This window comes from Pleurodeles waltl, chromosome 9 (genome assembly GCF_031143425.1).
Source record: "Pleurodeles waltl isolate 20211129_DDA chromosome 9, aPleWal1.hap1.20221129, whole genome shotgun sequence".
In the NCBI taxonomy this organism is placed as follows: Eukaryota; Metazoa; Chordata; class Amphibia; order Caudata; family Salamandridae; genus Pleurodeles; species Pleurodeles waltl.
In genome coordinates this window covers 473,170,959-473,185,544 of record NC_090448.1, presented here as the reverse complement: position 1 = coordinate 473,185,544, position 14,586 = coordinate 473,170,959, and the positions used below count along the sequence as shown (strand labels likewise).

At 45.2% G+C, this 14,586-nt stretch overlaps 1 protein-coding gene across 2 annotated transcripts in view; it reads left to right on the top strand.

Annotated features, from left to right (window-relative positions):
* The window catches only part of RCOR1 (REST corepressor 1), a 666,190-nt gene that overhangs the window by 309,766 nt on the left and 341,838 nt on the right, over positions 1-14,586 (top strand). For both annotated transcript variants that reach the window (XM_069207302.1, XM_069207303.1), the window contains exon 9: positions 4,886-5,080. In XM_069207302.1, coding sequence (XP_069063403.1) covers positions 4,886-5,080 — 195 coding nt within the window. The remainder of the gene's footprint in view (positions 1-4,885; positions 5,081-14,586) is intronic.

The window sequence follows — 14,586 nt, the reverse complement described above, 5'->3', positions numbered from 1 at the left end:
ATCCCTCCCAAAACACGCAAAATGTCACCACAACATTTAGAACTTTTAGGACTAGAAGTTCAAGCACTACTGCAAAAGGATGCAATAGAGTTAGTACCAGTACAACAAAAAAAACACAGGAGTTTACTCCCTGTACTTTCTAATTCCAAAAAAAGACAAAACATTAAGACCAATATTAGATCTCAGGACACTAAATACCTACATCATATCGGACCATTTTCACATGGTCACACTACAAGACATCATTCCACTGCTCAAACAGCAAGATTACATGACCACATTAGACCTAAAGGATGCGTACTTTCATATACCAATACACCCTTCTCACAGAAAGTACCTACGGTTCGTATTCAAAGGAATACATTACCAATTCAGTGTTGCCATTCGGAATAACAACTGCACCAAGAGTGTTCACAAAATGTCTAGCAGTAGTAGCAGCACACATCAGGAGACAACAGATACATGTGTTCCCTTACCTAGACGATTGGCTAATCAAGACCAACACAGTAAAAAAATGCGCAAACGACACCACATGTGTCATACAAACCCTTCACAAACTGGGGTTTTCCATCAACTATACAAAATCACACCTAGAACCGTGTCAGACACAACAATATCTAACAGCAACCATCAACACATCAAAAGGAATTGCCACTCCAAGTCCACAAAGAGTGCAGGCATTCCACAAGGTAATAAGTGCTATGTTTCCAAACCAAAAGATACAAGCAAAATTTGTGCTAAAACTTCTAGGCATGATGTCATCATGCATAGCCATTGTCCCAAACGCAAGACTACACATGCGACCCTTACAACAGTGTCTAGCATCACAATGGTCACAGGCACAGGGTCAACTTCAAGATCTGGTGTTGGTAGACCGCCAAACATACCTCTCGCTTCTATGGTGGAACAGCAAAAATTTAAACAAAGGGCGGACATTTCAGGACCCAGTGCCTCAATACGTTATAACAACAGATGCTTCCATGACAGGGTGGGGAGCACACCTCAATCACCACAGCATTCAAGGACAATGGGATATACACCAAACAAAATTTCATATCAATTACCTAGAACTGTTAGCAGTATTTCTAGCGTTAAAAGCCTTCCAACCCATAATAACACACAAATACATTCTTGTCAAAACAGACAACATGACAACAATGTATTATTTAAACAAACAAGGAGGAACACACTCAACACAATTGTGCCTCCTAACACAAAAAATTTGGCAGTGGGCGATTCACAACAACATTCGCCTAATAGCACAATTTATTCCAGGAATACAAAACCAACTAGCAGACAACCTTTCGCGAGACCACCAACAAGTCCACGAATGGGAAATTCACCCCCAAGTTCTGAACAAGTACTTTCAAATTTGGGGAACACCCCAGATAGATTTGTTCGCAACAAAAGAAAACTCAAAATGCCAAAACTTCGCATCCGGGTACCCACACCGCGAATCACAAGGCAATGCTCTATGGATGAGTTGGTCAGGGATATTTGCATACGCTTTTCCCCCTCTCCCTCTCCTTCCATATCTAGTAAACAAGTTGAGTCAAAACCAACTCAAACTCATACTGATAGCACCCACATGGGCAAGACAACCTTGGTATACAACTCTACTAGACCTTTCACTAGTACCGCATGTCAAACTACCCAACAGACCAGATCTGTTAACACAACACAAACAACAGATCAGGCATCCAAACCCAGCATCATTGAATCTGGCAATTTGGCTCCTGAAATCCTAGAATTCGGACACTTAGACCTCACACAAGAATGCATGGAGGTCATAAAACAAGCTAGAAAATCTTCCACTAGACACTGCTATGCATCTAAGTGGAAAAGATTTGTTTACTACTGCCATGCCAATCAAATACAACCATTACATGCCTCTACGAAAGACATAGTAGGATACTTACTACATTTGCAAAAAGCAAATCTCGCTTTTTCATCTATAAAAATACACCTCGCAGCAATATCTGCTTACCTACAAACTACTCATTCATCGTCTCTATTTAGAATACCAGTTATTAAAGCATTCATGGAAGGGCTAAAAAGAATTATACCACCAAGAACACCACCAGTTCCTTCATGGAACCTTAACATCGTCTTAACAAGACTCATGGGTCCACCTTTCGAACCCATGCATTCCTGTGAAATGCAATATCTAACCTGGAAAGTCGCATTTCTCATTGCAATCACATCCCTCAGAAGAGTAAGTGAAATACAGGCATTTACCATACAAGAACCATTTATTCAAATACACAACAATAAAATAGTTCTAAGAACAAATCCAAAATTTCTGCCAAAAGTAATCTCACCATTCCATTTAAATCAAACAGTAGAATTGTACATACATTAGACATCAAAAGAGCACTAATGTACTACATTGACAGAACAAAGCTAATCAGGAAAACAAAACAACTGTTCATAGCTTTTCAAAAACCACACATAGGAAATCCAATCTCTAAACAAGGCATTGCTAGATGGATAGTCAGATGTATTCAAACATGCTATCTTAAAGCCAAAAGAGAATTGCCTATTACACCAAAGGCACACTCAACCAGAAAGAAAGGTGCTACAATGGCCTTTCTAGGAAACATTCCTATGAGCGAAATATGTAAGGCTGCAACCTGGTCTACGCCTCATACGTTTACTAAACACTACTGTGTAGACGTACTAAATGCACAACAAGCTACAGTGGGCCAAGCTGTACTAAGAACATTATTCCAAACTACTTCAACTCCTACAGGCTAAACCACCGCTTTTAGGGGAGGTAACTGCTTTATAGTCTATGCCAAACATGTGTATCTGCAGCAACATATGCCATCGAACTGAAAATGTCACTTACCCAGTGTACATCTGTTCGTGGCATTAGTCGCTGCAGATTCACATGTACCCTCCCACCTCCCCGGGAAGCCTGTAGCCGTTTAGAAGTAGATCATAAATCTTAAACATCTGTACATTTGTAAATAATTATTATAAACTCTTAACGTACATACATATTCACTCCATTGCATGGGCACTATTTATAGCAAACAACTCCATCCTCACCCTCTGCGGGGAAAACAATCTAAGATGGAGTCGACGCCCATGCGCAATGGAGCCGAAGAGGGAGGAGTCCTTCGGTCCCGTGACCAAAAAAGACTTCTTCGAAGAAAAACAACTTGTAATACTCCGAGCCCAACACCAGGCAGCGGACTGTGCCAAACATGTGAATCTGCAGCGACTAATGCCACGAACAGATGTACACTGGGTAAGTGACATTTTAATTTGCCACTTTTCTGCAAATCTACATGCTGGGGCTTGAGGAAGCAGTAAGCAATAGTTCCAGGATTGGAATGCCTTTGAGTCTGTGCAATCCTACTCACTTGCATGTTTTAAGGATTTTCACCAGCTCTTCTCTAATCTTTTACCATACTGAGAAAGGCTGGGAATTTACTCCTGACAAGGGTAGAAGTAGATGTTCTTTCCGTGTCGGGGGGGGGGGGGGAGTGGTTGGAGGGAAGGTGACCTTGTAAACACTCAATACATTTTTGCATGAGCAAGTCTACACATGCATATTTGCTCATGAAATACATTTCACAAATATGTTAGAGGAGTACTATTTCCTAGTCTACTGCTGTAAATATTTGTGAATTCATGAAAGCCACTAATTCAAAAACAAGGCATTTTGCTTTTATTCAAATTCTGTTTTTCTCTCTTATTGGCTAGCTTTACTTGTGAGTTGTAGCTTTCTTCTCTTCCACAAGGAGCATATTGGCATACAAAGTAGTTTTGTTCAGTACCAGGAACTACTGTGGCAATGTGTGCTTTCTGAGACCAAAAAACTTTTCTAGCTTTTTGCCAATGTTTTGCAATGTTAAGGGCCTGGCAGCTCTCACAACACAAAAGCCAAGTCAAAACAAGACACCCGGACAAAACCAAAAGACTTGACAACCTTTTGGATTGGTTGGCTTTGCCAGTGCTTGTTAATTTTCGTGTTTCCCCTAGTCTTGTTAAAAGTGGCTACACTGTTTTCCATAATGAATAATTTTTTTAAATACTAGCATGCATCATCACATTTTACTAAATGATGCTTCAGAAAAATAGTACAGACTCCCAAGGACAAAATAAACATGATAACTTGTCCTTGACCCCAAAATTATATATCCAGGGTGTTGGGCTATAGGAAATCCACACCCTGGAATCAGCCAGCCCAGGCTTGTGTGATTGAGCTCTTAGCTACTCAGCTCCCATTGTTTATCTTGGCTTTGACCTTTTCTAACAGTACAATCTCCATTTAATCTGATGATATTTGCCTGGTGGCCAACTTGGATGGAGCCAACCGCATCTCAGCTTTTCTCCAGTCTTTGAGCATTTAGACTTGGAATTCTAGTATCCCCCTGTGTTTGTGTTCCCACCACCTTCCGAGCCCCAGTCCCATTACGTGCAGTTCTGTAAGCTAGTATCTGCATCTGCGTGAGCACAGTTCACAGGGCTCAGGCACGACACATCTTTGCTGCTCCCACCCTGGCCAAGCACATTTTATTGGTTTTCAGCTGCCAGTTGGAGGAGAGGCCCGCCCACCTGCTGCAAAGTCCAGGTCTAATTAACAATTAAGATTTTTTTTTTGTGGCGCACAGTTACCACAAGTATTCCTCACAAATAGGTTTTCGTTGCTGTGGATAGCCCATCACTAATATCCGAGTCAGAGTTCTCTGGCATACATTTATTTCCCTAGAGTTGCATGTGTATGCCTTGAAGCATGCCTTAGTTGTCGAGTCTTGTGTTCAGAAAAAACATGCCTATAATTTTTTTCCTCTTCCTTTTTGTTCTCATTGACATTGACAGTTAATTTGATTTATTAATTTGACCGATTTCTTTTTTTGTTTTGTATTTATAGATGCCAAAAAATGACACAATTCCTCATGTGAAGAAAGAGAAGTATCCATCTCAAGCTAAAAACAGAGCTAAAAGAAAACCACCAAAAGGAATGTTTCTTACCCAAGAGGATGTCGCAGCAGTTTCTGCAAATGCGACTGCTGCCACTACTGTCTTAAGACAACTGGACATGGAATTGGTTTCCATCAAACGACAGGTATGCCACCTGCATGGATATTGTTTTGAAATTGATTTAACACTTTTCCTTGAAATTTCCTTCTGAAAATTGATTTAATGCATTGCAAGATAAATACTTATATACAGGGAGTGCAGAATTATTAGGCAAATGAGTATTTTGACCACATCATCCTCTTTATGCATGTTGTCTTACTCCAAGCTGTATAGGCTCGAAAGCCTACTACCAATTAAGCATATTAGGTGATGTGCATCTCTGTAATGAGAAGGGGTGTGGTCTAATGACATCAACACCCTATATCAGGTGTGCATAATTATTAGGCAACTTCCTTTCCTTTGGCAAAATGGGTCAAAAGAAGGACTTGACAGGCTCAGAAAAGTAAAAAATAGTGAGATATCTTGCAGAGGGATGCAGCACTCTTAAAATTGCAAAGCTTCTGAAGCGTGATCATCGAACAATCAAGCGTTTCATTCTAAATAGTCAACAGGGTCGCAAGAAGCGTGTGGAAAAACCAAGGCGCAAAATAACTGCCCATGAACTGAGAAAAGTCAAGCGTGCAGCTGCCACGATGCCACTTGCCACCAGTTTGGCCATATTTCAGAGCTGCAACATCACTGGAGTGCCCAAAAGCACAAGGTGTGCAATACTCAGAGACATGGCCAAGGTAAGAAAGGCTGAAAGACGACCACCACTGAACAAGACACACAAGCTGAAACGTCAAGACTGGGCCAAGAAATATCTCAAGACTGATTTTTCTAAGGTTTTATGGACTGATGAAATTAGAGTGAGTCTTGATGGGCCAGATGGATGGGCCCGAGGCTGTATTGGTAAAGGGCAGAGAGCTCCAGTCCGACTCAGACGCCAGCAAGGTGGAGGTGGAGTACTGGTTTGGGCTGGTATCATCAAAGATGAGCTTGTGGGGCCTTTTCGGGTTGAGGATGGAGTCAAGCTCAACTCCCAGTCCTACTGCCAGTTCCTGGAAGACACCTTCTTCAAGCAGTGGTACAGGAAGAAGTCTGCATCCTTCAAGAAAAACATGGTTTTCATGCAGGACAATGCTCCATCACACGCGTCCAAGTACTCCACAGCGTGGCTGGCAAGAAAGGGTATAAAAGAAGGAAATCTAATGACATGGCCTCCTTGTTCACCTGATCTGAACCCCATTGAGAACCTGTGGTCCATCATCAAATGTGAGATTTACAAGGAGGGAAAACAGTACACCTCTCTGAACAGTGTCTGGGAGGCTGTGGTTGCTGCTGCACGCAATGTTGATGGTGAACAGATCAAAACACTGACAGAATCCATGGATGGCAGGCTTTTGAGTGTCCTTGCAAAGAAAGGTGGCTGTATTGGTCACTGATTTGTTTTTGTTTTGTTTTTGAATGTCAGAAATGTATATTTGTGAATGTTGAGATGTTATATTGGTTTCACTGGTAATGAAAAATAATTGAAATGGGTATATATATTTTTTTGTTAAGTTGCCTAATAATTATGCACAGTGATAGTCACCTGCACACACAGATATCCCCCTAACATAGCTAAAACTAAAAACAAACTAAAAACTACTTCCACAAATATTCAGTTTTGATATTAATGAGTTTTTTGGGTTCATTGAGAACATGGTTGTTGTTCAATAATAAAATTAATCCTCAAAAATACAACTTGCCTAATAATTCTGCACTCCCTGTATGTACAAATATTAGTCTTCATATGAAAGACAAAATAGCTGCCTTATATTTTGATCCAAAACTGTGTGTGACAAAGGACATCAGAAAAGTGGGTCAGGCCAATTTTACTATAATTGTTGTTAGATTATGGTGATTGCTCTTTTTCCCTAAACAATGTAAATGATGCTTCTTTGTAGATGATGCTTCTGTGGTGCTATACTGAAGAAGTCATGGTATCATGCAAAGAAATTAAATTTGATAGATGTAAGTAAATCTTTTACTTAAGTAACTTGGACGTACTTTGTTGAGGTTCTAAGTCCACACCATATGGCGACCTTAATCAGGGCCTCTTGAGCTCTCCATTTCCGATAGTCTTCGAACAAGCTCTTCAGTGCACCTGTTTTTGGTCGACTGCTGTGCTTTATGTCGAGGGTGATCCTCTCATGGGGGCCTCGGTCCTTTTCCATGAGTCTCGTATTCCAGAATGGTCTGTGTGAAGGAAAAAACACCTTTCAGATACTGTGCACAGTGTCATTCAGAGTATTCGTGGACAGACCACCACGCTGTCTTGCACTCTGCGGCTGTTCTCTGACCACACTGGGGCCTCCTGCTCCACCTGCCTTGCTTTTCAGACAAAGACCATCATACATAATCGTGAAGACCATCGACTCCCAAAGCGTGCTATGGAACAGCTGTGAAACAAGACTTCCAACATCTTTAGGGAGGAGATCGACTGGGTGGACAGCGATGAGGGTGCTGATGGCAGGCACATGACAGCTTTCAGCCTGGAGCCTGATCACTGTCTGTCTTAGAGGAGCCAGACCCGCAGCCATCCTGGCTCAACGCCAGAGCATGCACATAGTGAGTACCACATCACTATAAGACACTCACAACTTTTTCCAGGGGCAGGACTTTAAGCCGTCACGCAGGGTCACAGCCCCTCTGGCCACCACTGCCTTCCAGCCGTGGCCAGCACTGACAGAAAGCTTAGGAGCAGAGTTAAGCTTCATCTCAGGCACAGAGGCCCAGTCTGCCCTCCACAACAGACTCCTATAGCCAGGAGCTCCCAATCCTTCAGCGTCTTCTGGAGGAACTGGACTCTTTGCATCAACAGCAGTTTATTCACCCACACACAGACAAGATTATTGCAAAGCCTCCACCTCAAGTGCAGCTGTCACTCTCGTAAGAGGCAGCTCATATTTGAGGAGCAGTTAATGCTGGAGTCTCCCACTGCCTCCGAAGCTGAAGATATGATAGGGGTATCAGTCTACTACTTCTAAGACCTCCGCATCCTTCTCTTCCTTCTAGACTTCATCTTCCTCCTTCCCCACCACTGTCAGCAGCTCAGCAACAGCCAGCATTGCCTCACTAGTTTACCCATTCATTTTCCGAGAGAGGGAAGTCCTACACCACTTGATTTATGAGGTCCCATATACAGAAGCCCCACCGGATGATCCATGGGATGATCAAAGTGGTACCTGTAGGGCCCAACAACCCTGACCTGTACCCTGCTAATTCTTCCCCTACTGAAGACACGCCCTTGTATCATGAGGTTATTCAGAGAGAAGCTACCTTTCACAAGGTGGATTTGCATTCTGTACCCGAGGAGGAGGATTTCCTAGTGTAAACACTCATAGGCAGCGGGCCACCCAATTCCTGCAAGTGCTTAAAGGCAGGCCTCAGCCAACGCAGGAAGTGTTTCAAACCAGGTGAAGGCCAGAATTGTCACCCCAAGGGCTGACAAGAAGCAAAAACCCCTCACACTCTGACCTACCATACATTACAGGCCATCTTCCTCCGGACTCAGTGGTGGTACATACTGCCTGCAAAAGAAAAATGCCTAGTGCACCAGGGACGTGCCCCACCTCCGAATACAGAAAGTAAAAAACTGGATGTGGCAGTGAAGAGTTGCGGCCCAGGTGGTGATCCTTTGTGGCATTGCCAAATCTGTGGGGCTATTGCCAAGATATGAGTGCGCCCAGTGGGATGAAATTGGGAAGCATATACAAAACCTACCAAGGCACTATAAGCAGGCTCAGAAGATTGCGTTGAAAGGACAGGTCATCTCCAGTACTTCCATTAGAGTGCTCTTGAAGCAGCACACACTGCTGCTCCAGTATCCTTATTCGTAGACATGCTTGGCTTTTTGTTTCTGGCTTTAAACCAGAAAATAAGCAGCATCTGATCAACATGCTGTACGATGGGGAACACCTATTTGACCCATAAGCTGATAAGATGCTGGAAAAGATCAAAAAGGATACAGTTGCAGCCAAAGTGATGGGAACCTTAGTTGCCATCCCCTCATTCTCAATTTCGCTGTACACAATTTTGTGGCAATAACAGAACCACCTCCAAGTCGACTTCCTCCTATCAGAGCCGGCAACAGCAACCCGAGCTGCCCGGGGATGCTCTAGGGTTCTTTCAGGGAAATTATGCTAAAGGCAGGGGTAGCAGTTGGGCAACTAAGACAGCTGGCCCTCCCAAGTAGTGACTTCTTTTACCTCCATCTGGCCACTCAAGGCTTGTCAGGGGGATGTTTGTAGGTTCCTGCCACAATGCAAAACTTCAGTACATACCAGGGTGTCTTGGCTATTGTGGAACACAGTTACTGTCTAGAGCTCTCTGCCACACCATCAGACATCCAATCATGCAAACACTCCCTTTTTCTAACACCTACACCTCCCCAGGAGGAAGTAGATGCCCTTTTGAACAAAGGGGCCATCGAGCCAGTGCTACCCCACCAATGCGCACAGGGGTGTACTCCCTGTATTCTCTAATCCTCAAAAAGATCGGGTCCCTCTGGCCCATTCCAGATCTACAGCCCCTCAATATATATATATCCCGTTGGAACATTTCTACATGGCCATGGAACAGGATTCAAGGCGACTGACTGCCCTCAAATTGAAGGACTCCTATTTCTACATCCCAGTCCCTCTAGTGCACTGGTGCTACTTCAGATTTGTGCTAAGTGGCCAACACTACCAATTCAAGGTTCCACCCTCTGGTACTACCACTTCACCCAGGGTTTTTACCAAATATCTGGCTGTGGTTACGTCTCATGCCTGGAGGAGCAGCGTCCATGTCTTCCCTTATCTTGACAACTGGCTTATAAAGAGCTTAAGCCAACACAACTGCCTCACCCATATGAAGATCACTTTAGATCTCCTTTACAATTTGGAATTAACTATCGGCGTGGGAAAATCCCATCAACAGCCACTACAGATACAACCCTTTGTGGGGGCTGTCTTAAACTCAGTGACTGAAAAGGTTTATCCCAGTCTTGCTCACAGTCAAGCCTTTCAGTCCCTGCTGCCTTTTCCATCCAAAGCGCAGCTAACGTACAATCATGCTTCAGCTTGACGTGATGGCTTCTTACATCACCAAAGTTCCTCATGCTGGGTTACACACGCGTCCACTTTGAGTGCCTAGCAGTAACAGTGGTCACAAGCAGTGTCTCTAGGGTTGATGAAAGCCAGAACCCATCACTCTCTGGAGTGATGGAAGCATAACAATTTATTTTAATGTGGGCCTTTCCTGGACCCTATTCCTCACGTGACCATTACCAGAGTTGCCTCTCTAGCAGCCTGGGGTGGAGGGCGCATTTACAGGCACTGTTCAGGGCTTGTGGACTCCCCTTCAACAGACCTATCACATGAACTACCTGGAGTTGTTGGCAGCACAATTGGAGCTAAAAGCATTCTTCTGCCACATTCACCACAAAATAGTACTTGTCAAGGCAGTCAACATGACTGCCATGTAAACAGGGAGCCAATCACTCCTCCCAGCTGTCAAGGTTATCGCAGGGCATTTGATGATGGGTGATTCGTCACATGGTACGCCTCCTAGTGGAGTACCTGACAGGGGTGGACAACTACTTTGCAGATCTGCTCAGCAGGATGCAACAAGTAGTCCACGAGAGGGAGAAGTCCTGCTCTCCACTACTTTCGATGTTTTCAAAAGGGGGGGGGGTTGGTTCCCGGCATAGATCTGTTTGCAACTGCCGAAAACACCAAATGCCCAAATGTCACCTCCAGGTACCCTCTCCTAGAGTCCATGGGAGCTGCACTGTGGATGAATTGGTCAGGGATATTTGTCTACTCTTTTCTGCCTCTCCTACTCCTTCCATACATGGTTCGAAAGCTTTTCCAGACTTTCCTCACCCTAATTCTGGTTGCTCTCACCTGGGTCAGCAACCTTGGTTCACAAGCATCCTTGAACTCTCTAGTTCCGTGCGAGAAGCTCCCCTGCGTGCCGGACCTTCTCATACAGCACCAGGGGGGACCTTGAGACAACCCAACCCCAAAGGCCTCAACCTAATGATCAGGCTCCTGAGTTCCTAAAGATTGGTTAGCTAAATTTGCCCCCTGAGTGCATGGTTATCCTCAAAAGCTGGACTCCCCCTTCTAGGGGATTGCTTTGTTACAAAGTGTGAGTGGTTTGTCCACTATTGTCTACCCAGACACATTGATCCTGTAAAACCAAAAGTGTAAGACATTGTCTGCCACCTGTTGTATCTACAATGCTCAGATCAAGGTTACACATCTGTTCACCTACATTCAACTGTATTGGCAGCATACTCGCAGAACAGAGAACACTCCTCTTTGTTCAGAGTCTCTTTCATTAAAGCTTTCCTGGAAGGGCTCAAAAGGGTTATCCCTCCCGATATAGCCCCAGCCTAGAACCGTAATATAGTCCTATATGATAGAGACTTGCAGATTCCTTGTGTTTGAATTACTCAGGCATCACACCAGATCCAGAAGATTTTTTTTGTGAGCAGTATCGCTGACTGCCGGGAAGTAACAAATTGATCTGCTCCACTTGCGTAGGCAGCAGCGTCCTCTCCAGAAGTGACATCGCAGTACCTATATAAGTGCCACCCAGGGGTACCTATGTCATTTCTTTTCTCTCTGCGCCAGCCAGCGCTGATCTAGAAAAGAGCTACTCCTCAGTCACTTTTGACTGGCCTTTTTCAACGTGTTTCTAGAAAGCTGGCTCTTTTTGATATAAAAATTAGAGATCATGCAAAGAGTCCAGGGGTTCCCTTACCAGTGGACAAGGGCTTGCTCTTGCAATCCCAAGATGCTCTTGTAGGGGGGGTAGTGTGGTCGAATAGCCTTAGGCTTATCAGAGAGGAGTGTTAGACATCTGCAAATACACAGCCAATAAATGAGGCACACAACTAAAGAAGCAGATCCACACCAATTTACAAAAATAACAATCTTTATATAATTTTAGGACCAGAATCCATACAATCAGGTAAGTAGGTTTTGTAAGAAAAACAATCTTTACAATTTTGAAAAGTAGACCCTGTGTGCAATTTGTGGAAGCTACAATGTTGTCCTATGCAGGAAACACAAATACAGCTAACAGGTATAGTACAGCAAATGATGGGACTAGTTTCCTGGACAGAAGGCAAGTATGGGTCAAGGGTCAGGACCACGCCAACAGGTCACACCGGGCAGCTGGGTGCAGAGGTGTTTGCACCGCGTTGGGTGTCAATGTTAGTCAATGGGGATCAGTCTGGTTAAAAAGAGGCTGCAGGTTTGAACAGGGAGTCCAGTCGAGGAGAACCAACAGGTGGGTTCAAATCTTGAGATGCTCAGGGTGGTGGGAACACCTTAGGTCCTCTTAGCCAGGGGCAGTGGGTGCAGAGGTGTCCTGAGGCTTTGGGTTGTCTCCAGCGCCGACACTTGTGGTTGAGTGGGCCTGGGGGCAGATGCTGCCGGCGCTGTTGGTTAGTCCTCATCGGACAAGGTTATCCCCTCTCAACCACACACACACACACACACTTCTCCCTCTGAACTGTACTGTTTCTCCCACAATTGGCAACCCCTGGAACAGTTAATCCCCTTGTAAAAGGTACCAGTGGTACCAAGAGCCCTGAGGCCAGGGAGGGTCTCTAAGGGCTGCAGCATGTATTATGCCACCCCCAGGGAGCCTTTACCAAAAACCTGCACACTGCCATTTGCAGATTGTGTGTGTTGATGGGGAGACAAAAGGTAAAGTCGACATAACATCCCTCTTTGGGTGCCATGTCCACAAACCACTGCCTGTGACATAGATGAGTCACCCGTCTAGCAGGCCTTACAGCCCTAAGGCAGGGTGCACTGTACCACAGGTGAGGGCATAGCTGCATGAACAATATTCCCCTATATTGTCTAAGTCCATTCTTAGACATTGTAAGTGCAGTGTGGCCGTATTGAGTACATGGGCTGGGAGTTTGTCATTAAGAACCCCACATTTCCATGATGGCTTACTGAAGACTAGGAAGTTCGGTATCAAACTTTTCAGCTCAGTAAACCCACACTGATGCCAGTGTTGGATTTATAGAAAAATGCACACACAGGATATCTTAAAGATGCCCCCTGTATTTCATGCAACCCTCTAGTGTAAGGCTGACCAGTTTGTGCCAGCCTGCCACTAACAGACAAGTTTCTGACCCCTTGGGGTGAGAGCCTTTGTGTTGTCTGGGCTCAGGGACAAAGCCTGCTCTGGGTGGATGTACTTCATACCTCCTCCCCTGCAGGAGCTGCAACACTTGGCGGTGAGTCTCAAAGGCTCCTGCCTCGTGTTACACTGCCCCAGGGCACTCCAGCTAGTGGATATGTTCGCCCCCTGGACCAAGCCCCTCTTTTGGCTGCAGGTCCGGCGGCAAAATTAGTAAACACTAGGAGGTGTGCCACCGCAGCTGAGGTGAACTACTTCTGGCAGAATCCTCCATCTTGCTTTGGAGTATATTAGCCTATAGTGTTAGGGCTGTGCACCTCTCCCCAATGGGAGTGGGCAAAGGAAGGGTGTAGCCCTCAGGGACAGTAGTCATTGGTTACTGCCCTCCGACCCCTGTAACACCCTTAAATCTAGTATTTAGGGGCACCACTGCACCTTGCTGTTCAGATTCCTGGCGACCTGAAAAAAAGGACTGAAGAGCCGCACCAGCAGAGAAGCCTCTAGACAAAAATTGACTTCGCCCCAGCCCTACCGCCCTGGCTGCAGCCCCAAGAATCTTTCTACAAGACGATGACTGGTCCTGCAGAACCAACGACCTCTACAAAGCCCCAGAGGACTGCCTGCCTACCCAGGGACCAAGATCTCCAGTGGACTGTGGCCCTGTCCACAAAGAAAGCTCCAAAAAGGACTCCAGAACCGCCCCAGATCTGTGAGTCCTACCCACTCTGCACCCGACACCCTCAGCCCATGTCCAGCTGGCCCACTGGTCCAGAGAAGATCCTCAGGTTATTCCGACCTCACCCTGGGTTTGACCCCTCCTGACCAACAGGACAACGCCTGCAGCCTAAATCCAGAGGACCCCCCCTCACTGTTACTGGCCCCAGTGATGATTTCCCGAATCCTCCTAAAGATACCTGTAGGAAAATGGCTCCCCCCCCCCCCAAACACTTTTTGCCGGATATTGATGCACACTTGACTGAGAGTGTGCTGGGACTCTGCTAACCAGGCCATAGCACCAGTGTTTTTTCACTAAAAATGTACAATTGTTTCTACCATTGGCACACCCCTGGCACACAGATAAGTCCCTTGTAAAAGGTACTAGTGGTACCAAGGGCCCTGTGACCAGGGAAGGTCCCTAAGGGCTGCAGCTTGTGTTGTGCCTCCCTGAGGGACCCCTCACTTAACACATGCACACTGCCATTGCAGATTGTGTGTGTTGGTGGGGAGAAAAAGGCAAAGTCCACATGGCTTCCCCCTCAGAGTGTCATGCACACAAAACCTTAAAGTCCTAATGCAGGGTGCACTATACCCTAGGTGAGGGCAAAGCTGCATGAGCAATATGCCCCTACAGCGTCTAAGTTCTTATTCTTAGACATTGTAACTACACTGTAGCCATATTAAGTATATCGTCTG